General features: G+C 36.2%; 1 protein-coding gene across 1 annotated transcript; it reads right to left on the bottom strand.

Annotated features, from left to right (window-relative positions):
* Positions 1 to 9,914: 9,914 nt before the first annotated feature.
* On the bottom strand, positions 9,915 to 10,421 carry LOC147524324 (uncharacterized). The gene has a single exon (XM_086574274.1). It carries the CDS (start codon positions 10,419 to 10,421, stop codon positions 9,915 to 9,917), a length of 507 nt encoding a protein of 168 aa, XP_086430400.1.
* Positions 10,422 to 11,741: the final 1,320 nt, after the last annotated feature.

Genomic DNA, 11,741 nt, shown 5'->3' with positions numbered 1-11,741 from the left:
TTGGAAGATCGGACTAAAGCGTAATAATAATTGGGGGTAGTGACGATTACTCCCCGCTCCGCTTTCTTCTTCAACAGTTAAGGCTACTAGTATATTTGAGGTTAAATCAGATCCCGAGCTTAAAACTCTAATTGAATCCCTCACCAAATGGGTAGGCCATTTCGTACAACAAAAGCCTATCCCCACATGAATGTAAATTCAAATCCATGTAGTTTCATTGGAGTCCTGAGCATCCCGACTCCCACTGTCCCTATAGCCTATGAACATTCTTGTTCCATTAATAGTGAACCTAACGCCCCTTGGAGACAAAATCCCAACTTCGGTTGGAGAAATAACCAACAAGTCACACCTACAGGGTACAATAATCAATATGTTAGGCCAACGCACAGTTATAACCAAGCTCCACCACAACAAGGACAGGATCAGGGTAATTATAATAATTATAACAACCAAGCGTAACCTCGACAAGGTCAAGCACAAGGTCAATGTAGTTATAATAATTATAATGCTAATAGAGGTATCGTTCCGGTAAATAATAACTATCACAATCCGCCCATAAATAATCAACACGAGATAGTTCCAGTCACACCACCCGTGACTACTGCACCCACACAACCGGATCGTCTTAACACCTTCATACAAGTGAGCCAACAACTTTTCCAAACCATGGCTCAATCTAACCAACACATTCTACAATCCGTTAATAATTTAAACCAACAGTTAGCCCAAGAGAAAGCCCAACCAAAAGGCGTGTTTCCGGCCAAGCTTATACCCAACCCTAGAACAAAAACACAGCCTTTGAGGTAAACGGTAATACTAGTAACGAAACTACAACCGTAGGTGAGCTAAATGCCATCGCCACTCTCCGTTATGGAAGAGTGGTTGATAACAAAGTAACTATGCCTATAGTTACCCCATCAGTACTCCCTACACCGGATATCGAACTAGATACCGCAATAGAAACTGAAGAACCTACCACTGTAGAGGTACCAGTTAAACCACAACCTAAGAAATAGAAAGCCAAGGTTACACATCAAGTCGAGCCATACGCTAAATATAGAGTGAAACCATCGTTCCCTTAGAAATTAGCCATGCTAACCAGGGATACTAACTTTGAGGAGATTAGGAACGTTTTCAAAAATCTAACGATAAACCTTCCTTTTCTCGGCTATCAAAAAGCTACCTAACCACGCTAAAGTTTCTTAAGGAGTTGTGCAATCGCTAGTCATAAGACCAACATACCTAAAGACGCTTTTCTAACTGAACAGCAGTTCCCAACTTTATCCTAAAAAGAATGGAATTGTTAAGTACAAGGACCCCGTCGTCCCCATCAGATAATGCACCTTAGGAGATTCTCACACGACGACGTATTTATTAGACACGGGGCTAGTGTTCACTTACTCCCGCTTTTATTTGTATAAACAAATAGGTCTAGAGGAGATGCAACTTACTAAAATGACATTGCAATTAGCTGATCGGTCTATTAAGTATCCTAAGGTCAGTGGTTGAAAACGTCTTTGGTTAAAGTCCAAATTTTTACTACCCAAATTTACTTCGTTATCCTCGACCGCGAAGTCACTAACGACTCTGTACCTATCATTTTAGGGCGTCCCTTCTTGGCTACACGCCAACGCTGGCATAAAACGCCACGATGGTTCGATGTCCTTGTCCTTTGGCCATCTTTCTGTTGAGGTAAATGTTTTCAAAACGAGGACACAGTATCCCGATTCATCTACAAATGGCGAGGTTAGCATGATCGAGAGCTTAGCTCAAGATTACTTCAAAAACATGTTTCCGGAGAAACAGATTAACAAATTCTTTTCTTTCGGAAATTCCGACTTTAACAATGACTCCCTGGTAGTAGACGAAATCGAAGAAGAATTCCTGCAACTCTTTTGCACCGCTTCTTTACCACTTCGCGAGTCCCCCCTTGCCAACAACCATTTATCCCTTGATGCTATGACGGAAGATGAATTTTTCAATCTCTATCCCAGTGATCCTTTTGACCCACCTATTGAGGAATGTTTTGCATATATCAAGATTTCTGATGATATGGACTTGAGAGCTCTAGCTGAGAATCATTCACCTTCCATCACCAATATTCCCCACCCTCCACCTTTTCAAAGGAACCTCGAGTTTGCACTCGATCCTTTAGTTTCTCCTGTGCTTCATGATTTTTTAAATCCACCTAGTAAACAAATACTTCCCAAGGATAAACCACTTGACACCTTCATTTTCAGACTTGAGACAGTTCCTAACTACACCATGAATGAGTTTTGTGCTAAACCCACATCCTCATTTTTTCCATGCTTTCCCTCTAAAACTTATCCCAATCCACCATATTTTCCACAACCATTCACTTTTCCACACTTATTCACTAGGACACCCTCTCGTTCAAAGATGAAACATAAGGTGCATGCTCGGTTATGTTATAAGTCTATCCGACTTCGCTTTCATTCCACTAGGTCGCACGTAGGAAATCTTGGTGCTTGATTGTGTTTGGATATGTTTTCTGTGATATTTATTTATGGAACGATCCACAACTTTTTTCGATTGTTGATATATGGTAAACCTGCATTTTAATACATATATATTAGTAAGTCTAGGAATCTGACTTTAAAAGACCCAAGTTTTCGTACAATACCAACTTTCTCTGATAGGCTAAACAAAATTTTCAAACTTAAAAAGAGTTTTCCAATTTTGTTTGGGGTGGCGATTTTTGTATTCATTTTAAATCATGTTGCCACCCTAAGCCCCTCATGTTTTACTTCAAGAGAGTTTGTGTTAGTTAGTACGCACGGTTTAATTGTGCTTCATATTATCATATCATCTTTACAATATTTCATTCATGTGCACCAATTTTTGCCACGCTTCTATGGTAAATTCTTTCTTTATCTCTTTACACTTTGAGGACAAAGCGCCTCGATTGTTTGGGGGATAGAAACATTTGCAAAAATTAGACATTTTAGGATGTAAATTACGACTTTTATTTATAAAATGTTAAAAATTATAAAAATTAGTTAGTTACATAATTTAATTGTGCTATTGAATTGTTTCATGAACCCCTTCTCCCAAATTGTTTGGGGTGGTATAGAAACACGATGTAAATGTTAAGCACATATTAGGTTGTATATTACGATTATTTGTCTTAAAAATAATAAAAATAAAAATAAAAAGTTTATGCTATACACTTAGGAATATTGGTATTGTTTCTTTCTCTATGCTCTTAATAATCTAGAAGTCTCAATGTAGCTTTTGCATTAGAATAGTTTTAGAAACTTAGGTTAATATGTAGGTAATAATCTTTGCATCTATCTATAAATATATTACATGAGTATCTATGATTGTTTGGCAAGAAGTTTCAAATCTAGGCTAGAGTACTTATTCTACAAATCCTGTGAGAATATAGCCTAAAGCCTTATATGAGTGAAACAATTGAGAAATGACACAAGGGAGAAGTATATTCGAATAGAGAAATCACACGTCCATTTGCTTGACCACTATACCATGTCCTAAGAGAGAATTTAGGCCCTTTTGGATCGATATAGCTAGAAATTTTGACCTAAGTATATTTTTTCGCTAGTCTAGCCTAATCGAGCCTTTCATTAGCCCTTTCATAAACCACAAATCCTTTACCCTATTACAAAACAGAACAAAATAAAAAAAAATCAACCTACCCAATTTAGATAAGTCCGAGAATAGAATAAGGAAGAAAGAAGAAGAGAAAAACCTCGTGGTAAACAAAAAGTTAGTTAATTGCTTCAAAAAAAATAAAGAAAAGAAGTTTCCATCCAAAGAAAAGAAAAAAAAAAAAAATAGAAATAAAATAAAAACTCCAAAAAAAATAATAAAAGGAGTCAAAAGCCAAAGAAAAAGGAAAAAAAAAAAAATATGGCTAAGGATAGAAACAAAGTGTAGAAGTAAAAGTAAATAACAAGGTTTTCTTTAGTTACATAATATGAAGACTCTATTATCTCGGACTTATCCCTTTTGAATATCCATTTCCTTCCTTCTTAAAACCATCTCCTAATCCTCAACACCTAATAAAGACCTCTAGCTTAATTAGGAATAGGTTAGTCTTGATAGTAAGTGGCGATGTGTGTTTGATCAACTTCGCTTCCTTGTGTGTCATTGAGATTGTAAGATAAAGTATGCCCACTACACACCGGAGTAGCAAAACTTGAGTGGAAAAATCGAGTGATTTTTGTCTTGACTTTTATGTGAGAACCTACTTAAGGACGCTTATTCCAAAGTTTCGAAACGGACTGCTATCGCATTTCATAACATTACTCATTGTATATATGTTTATTTGTAGATGATTGATTATTATGCATATATTAGCTTAAGTTTCGACATGATTATTCTCATTCATTGCTAGTGAGATATATAGATAATTGAGACATAAATAAGGAAACAATAGTTTTATTTCTTAGTCGCTGTAGTATAGATGAAGTTTGTGAGTACCTTCACTGGAAAACTCTCACGAAACTATAACTCGTCCACTAGGGAATTCCTAGTGGTTTAAGGCCTTGTTGCATATGGTCAATGCAATCGCACTCAAATAAACGAGTAGATAGAACTCCATTTTTGGTCACTTATTCTAATTTCTCATCTTTGCTTGAGGACAAGCAAAATGCTGTTTGGGGGTGGTTTCATAAGAGCCCAAAACTGTAGTTTTAACCCCTTAATAATCATACTTTTAGACCAATTATGTGAATAATAAGTAAGAGTTAATACTGATTACGTGTTTTTATGCATTTCAGGCTTCAAAGTCCATTATGTGCAGAAATGTGCCACTTTAGCTAGATAAAGGAGCAATGGTTGGTTCCTAAGGAGTTCTGTGATTAAAGGCCAAGATTCAAGAAGACAAAGCCTTTGTAAAGCCCGGTCAAAGCTGAAAAGTCAAAGTCAACGCGGGCAGAAACAACACATAAAGTCAGCAAAACTTCCGAAGACCATATCTTTGGACTCGGACCTCAGAACTGGGCCTTACCTTATGTCAAAACGACCGGCTCGGAAAGAGATTTCCAATGGTCCAAGCCTTGACTCAATCAGAGGAGCAGAAGTGGACTAAACATCTGTCGAAGCCAACTGCAGCTGAAGAGCCCATTTTGGACTAAAGAAATTGGGTTTTGGGCCTGGTTCTCTGGCCCAAAACATGGCTCCAAGCCCATGCACGATTTTTGGATTTGAAAGTATAAAAATAAAAGCTTAGCTCTTTGTTAATGGTAGCTAGTTAGACCTAGATTAGAATTAGATTAGTTAGCCTCCATTAACGAGTTTTAGAACTTAGTTTTAAAATTTCATTTCTTGTTTTAGATTAATTTATTGAATCATTGAATATCATTCATTAGATAAATAAAATAGTTATTATTCTTGTCATTTCGATTTTTGTTATTTCAATCTATTAGATCTAGTTTTAATTATTGTTGGTTACCATTTCTTAGTTGTTAATTAGATTTTAATTATTGTTTAATTTAGATTAGTAAATTTCGAATCTTGATATTATGTTTAGTTTAGATTCATATGAAAATGATTGCAGAATGATTTTCGGCTAAACCTCCATTAGAGGGGGTTGAGAAGCCTTGATGAAAGCTTGATTCCGATTATCGTAGAGTCTTCGTAATTTCTATTCCACTCTAGAAACGATTAATTTGCCATGAGAATGGGTTTAATCGTTCACATGCTAGTTATGAATTGGTAGAAATATCATGTGTAATTAGGGATTAGGAAGAACCAATTGTTCTGCGTAGCAGTTCAATTCGGATTACGAGGATTCGTCGTTAGTGAGTTAAGTTGAGTTAAGGTGGAATCAATCCCCCCTAATTCCTTATTATAGAATCAACGTAGTATTTCCGTAGTTGAATCAATTATAGTTTGTATCTTGTGGGTAGTTACATCGTAGTATAATTCCCCCTCGTAAAACTCTCATTAGACTTAAGACCGATTAATTAGACTAGGAAACATTCCATGCTAGAGAACTAGGAGTGGAACGAATTTGTTACTCCACTCTATTTCGATAGAATTGAGAGTAGAAACTTTGATAAATATAGACTCGTAATAAGTTTTAGTTTACTTACGTTTTGAGTTTCATCGTTCATTTCGTAGGTAAACTATTCAATTTATAGTTTATCAATAATCGAGAGAACTTTGATAAATAGAGTCTAATCTCCAATTTTATTATAAGATAATTGAGAGTAGAACTTTGATAAATAGAGTCTAATCATGCTTTTACTTCTGCCGAGTTTAATTAGTTAAGTAGGAGTAAAAGCGAGTTTTTACAATTATCAGTATTTGAAGCAGTTTGTAGCACACGAGTAGGCGAATGCAGTACAGCCCGAGGAGATTAGCACGTCAGTTCAGGAATCCCCAGGTACTAGACTACTTAATGGCCAGCTTCAGATAAATATGATTTCAGGAAAGGCAAGCAAACGAATTGGGCAGGTCACTAAAAAAGGTGTGCGATATCAAATGCTTGTCACTAAGCAAATGAGGATCATGAACAGTGAACTGACTACGAGTGCTTAAGTCAACGTGATACCCCACAAAGATCCACTCATCCTCTTCACTGAGGCTGACTGTTTTAGCATCCAGAGTCCACTTGAGGATGCACTTGTTCTTACACTCCATGTTGGAGATTATGATTTGCATTTCATATTGGTTGATCCCGAAAGTTTAGCAGATGTGTTATACTATGACGCATTCAAGAAACTACAAATTCCTGACTCTGAGATGGTTGCCACCAACTCCAGCCTGTATGGATTCTGCGGGGGCAAAGCTCTAACAGTTGGGGAGATCTAACTACCTGTAGATACTAGTCCGATAACTCTCATCATAAATTTTGTTGTGGTAAAAGCTAACACACCTTATCACATGATCTTGGGCAGGAATTGGCTGCATAGACTCTACGCTGTTCCCAGCACCTATCACCAGTGTCTAAAATTCCCACACAACAGGAAAATTGAGACAATCAAAGGAGACCAGGTGGCCACCAAAGCATGCTACGCTCTGGTGACAAAGCAGTCCCTACTCCCTTTTAAACCAATAGAGGTGGCACAACCCCCCCAAATAGAAATTACAGTTGGATCCCCCTCTCCTGGACCTGGTCCAAAGAGAGAGGGAGGATCCCCCCTCACTGGAGCCATTAGAGGAAGTGGAAATTGTGGGAGGTAGCTCGCTAAAAACCACTTTTATCGGCACCTTGTTGAGTTCTGAGGAGCGCCATGCCTTAATACACTTCCTCTGAGAACACAAAGACGTGTTTTCTTGGTCATTCAAAGAAATGCCAGGAATTGATCCCCATGTGGCATGCCACCGGCTCAATGTCCGTAGTGATACAGTAGTAGTCAAGCATAAACCGAGAAAGATAGGTGCCGACAGATCCAAAGCGGTAAAAGCAGAAGTTGAAAAGCTAAAGGCAGCTAATTTTGTCAGGGAAATCCATTTCCTCACCCGGATTTCGAATATTGTCCCAGTACATAAGATGAATGGGTCATGGAGAATCTATATCGACTTCACAAATCTGAACCACGCGTGTCCAAAAGACAGTTACCCTCTGCCACGGATTGACAAATTGGTAGATGTAACGGCTGGACATGAACTGTTATCTTTCACGGATGGGTCATCTGGCTACAACAAGATCCCATTGCATGAGGAAGACCACAAGCATGCTAGTTTCACAACCGAGGATGGCCTATACTGTTATCACCCCTAACTGTGAGCGTTCTAGGTAAATAGATACAATCAAATCTCCCGCACATGACTCTTCATATGCTTGATTGTTCTAATTCTATAACCTATGGAACTTATGGTTTCATCATATGATATGAGTTCACTCATATGCATAATAATAAGATACATGTATTTAATTAAACATCATCATGTATAATCAATAAATGTTCATTGGCTTTGTAAAGGCCAAATATCCCAACAATCTCCCACTAGCCTTTAAAGCCATTTAGGAACCATTCTAAAACCCATAATATCTCTTTAAGGGTCTGCAAAAACATATATACCAATATATAGTATTTGGTCCTCATAGACTATATCATTCATAATTAATAGTGTATCATATACATATGAGACCAAAAACATAGCCATCTTACCTTCAACCTTCTTGTAAAACACAAGGTCCTTCCTTACATTGATCAAAACCAAACGATTTGTTTGATCAAAGATTACATTCCAACTCCTTAAAGCTTGTAGGAACTATAAAGCTTCCAGGTTCAAAAATGCGGTTTTACATCCATTTGTCAAATCATATAGTCATAATGAGCAACAATCACTAGAAGAACTCTAATGGACTTTTCATGGCTACTGGCGAAAAAGCTTTCTTATAATCGATACCCTCTTTTTTAGTAAACATTTTCTCTACCAATCTCGCTTTAAAAGTCTCTACCTTTCTATCAGCTCCCCTTTAACTTTTGAATAACTACTTATTCTTGATAGGCTTAACATTTGGCAATGGATTAACAAGTTCCCAGACTTTGTTGGAATACATGGACTCCATTTCCGATCTCATTGCTTCAAGCCATTTTCTCGAATCAATATTAGAAATTACTTCTTCGTAGTATATAGGATCTTTATCCTTGTCATCTGATATAACATAGAAAGTTTCCCTTAATAATAGGGTTAACTTTTCTAGAGGACTATTTTTCCTCCCACTACGACGAAGTACTGGAGTAGGTTTAGGTGAACTCTGAACTTTACATGGAAGTTTTATCTAAATTATAAGTTAATCTAGATTGACTTATAATTTAGATTGAACATAAATAGGAATATTTGCTGGCATCTCTAAGGCTTATCTCTAAAAAGATATTGGGAGAGTTTGAATAATTTATCATAGTCCAAACCATGCCTCATAAGGTTATGTTCCTTCTTTCTGCAATCTCTTTTTGTTGTGGAGTTCTTGGTGCACTTAATTGAAACAAAATCATATTTTGCATTAAGTTACCTTTTGTTTTCACATTTTAATAGGCCCATGTACATCTGTATGTACTAATTCCATTAACTATGTGGCTCTTGATCCTTTACTTTAAAAGATCTTTTAGGCATCTCTCCTTCTAAGTAAGATTACAGGTTGAGGAAGATTATAAAGGGAGTGAACTTAAAATCCCATCTTTCACCCAGGCTATCAATCTTATTCAGAATGATATGACCAAGTCTTAAGTGCCACAAGTTTGTTGGATTTTCAGAAGAAATTATCCTCTTTTGAGGTAAAAACTTAACATATGATGAATTACTAACAACAATATCATTTATTTTTAGCATAGAATAAAGTAAATAGAGACCATTTTCCAAAATACCAGAGGCAATAATCTTTCTATTTAATTTGATTACAACTTTTGAATCAAATGAAATAGAATATTATATTCTGACTGATAAAGTACAGAAATAGAAACCAAATTTCTCTTTATCCCTAGAACATAATAATAGTCTTCTAAAACCAACAATTTCTTTTCTAAAGCTAAATAATCAACTCTTATTGATACTACAACAACCTTTGCCTCTGTCCCTAGTGTCTGGTACACGTTTTCTTCATTCATCCTTCTTTTCCTCTGAAACTCCTGCAACATTTTACAAAAGTAGTTAGTGGCCTCTTATTCCACATAACACGTGTTAGAAGGAAAAACCAACTCTTTGGTTTCAAGAATAAAGGATTGCATACCTTATTTTTGTTTTTGTTTCATAGCCAGATACTCTCTACAGTTCTGCTTCCGATGACCAGGCTTTTCACAATGGTAACAATTACCTTTTGCTTTAGCCCCTGAATTCTTCTCCACTCCCCCTTCTGCCCCAAGGGCAAACTTTTTACCCTTTTTCCACTTGCCTTTGCCTTTCGGCTTAGGCTTGGAAACACCAACATTTTTTGAGACCATTACACTTGGTTTAACCTTAACTAAGTTTTCAGCCCACTACAAAGAGTTTATTAACTCTGGTAGTGTCAAATCCATATTGTTCATGTTGTAGTTCAACTTGAACTGATTAAATGAAACTGGCAAAGACTGAAGAATAGCATCAACCTGAGAATTGGCATCTATTTCAGCGCCTAGGATCTCCAACTCATTGACATAGCCAATCATTTTAAGGATATGTTCCCTAACTTGAGTCCTATCGTCCATTTTTGTATTCATCAGGTTTGTCATTGCAATCTGACGTTTAGTACGCTTTTGTTTGCCAAACATCTCTTGCAAATTGGTCATGATCTCAGTAGTTGTACCAAAATTGGTGCTGGAGTTGTTTGACATGGATGCCAGGAGATAACACTTGGACATCTCATTGGCCTTTTGCCATTTTTTGTACTCATCTTTTAGCCTTGAACTAGCATTGTCTGCTGGTTTAGGGGGCCAAGGGGTAGTGAGAACGAATTTGTAACTTTCCGCAGTCAAGATAATGTTAATGTTACGCTTCCAGTGCCACATAATTAGGACCAGTTAACTTGTTCTCTTTCAAGATAGATGCTAAGGGACTGAAATTTGATTGAGACATATCTGGAACATTTACATATACACAAAAAATATTATAATACATTTAATATTGGTTTTGAGAATTTAATAAACCAATAACCCACTTATATAATAAAAATACAACACCCTCCATATTGTATTAATAAGACAAATATAAGCAATAGAAACATAATACTTATGAATAATCTCTTATCCATAGGGCATCAAAATTATTCAACTTAATTAGGCGAGTTCTACTAGACCCATCAATTTTACATACATATAATACGATTTCCATTATAATTCCTTTTACTACTAAAACATAATTGCACAAACCGTAGGGCTGTCAACTATATTTCAGCCAAGTGTGCCATCATCATAATTCATTAATGTAACCGCGAGATAATGAATCTGTAAGGGAAAACACTCTCACTAGCCATATATGAATTTTTCTTCTTAAGAATAGACAATAGACAAAAAATATTTTAGCATGCAATTAATTTATCCATAGCGATCATATTAATCACATCTAAAAATATAATTCCTATTGAATTGATAATGGTGTAGCAAGGTATTCAATTCGTAAATTAAATGCCTTTACCACTTGCTTTATATCATATAGACCGAGGGTATTTATGCTTAAAGCATCTTTAATATCTAGCATGGAATCACATGTTCCATAAAAAAAACTAGATAGAAATACCATATCTATTAGAATGCATTTTCTCATGATGGCAATATATATATATATATATGAATGATAGTGATAACTTCCAAACTTAAGCAAAAAAAAACCGCACAGTTGTTTATGCAAAACCTGTCTACTGTTCTTGTGTTACATATATCTCCTTATGAGTCAGGACAAAAGAGTGACATAACAAATCTTGTCTTTTACTATCATGTGGCCCTTATGCAATTGTCAGAACAATAAACCTAAAAAGAAAATAACGCTTCTGCCTGTTGGTTTAAAGCTTAAGCATAAAAAAAACCATGTACAGTAAGTACTAAGGGCATGCACTAAAGGACAGAGTCCCTAAGCAACTAACAGTTAGTACTCACGTCCAACTCCCCATGTTTACTTATCAAGACAAAAGATTCCTATGACATAATAGTACAAAAACTATGCACTTTTCTTCAAAGAAAATTTCCGTCCTTTATTAGGGCATGTGGTCCTTAAAAAAACAGTTCTTTTCAAGCCATTATCTAAAGAGTCTTACATGCTTAGCCTGTCAAAAGGTCTACTGCTTATGCTGACGTACGAGATGATAGACCAGACTCTATAGAGTGTCAGTTATA

Source organism: Coptis chinensis, chromosome 1, assembly GCF_015680905.1.
Source record: "Coptis chinensis isolate HL-2020 chromosome 1, ASM1568090v1, whole genome shotgun sequence".
Classification (NCBI taxonomy): domain Eukaryota; kingdom Viridiplantae; phylum Streptophyta; class Magnoliopsida; order Ranunculales; family Ranunculaceae; genus Coptis; species Coptis chinensis.
The sequence above is the reverse complement of the archived record's forward strand: the minus strand, read 5'-3'. Positions and strand labels throughout refer to the sequence as shown.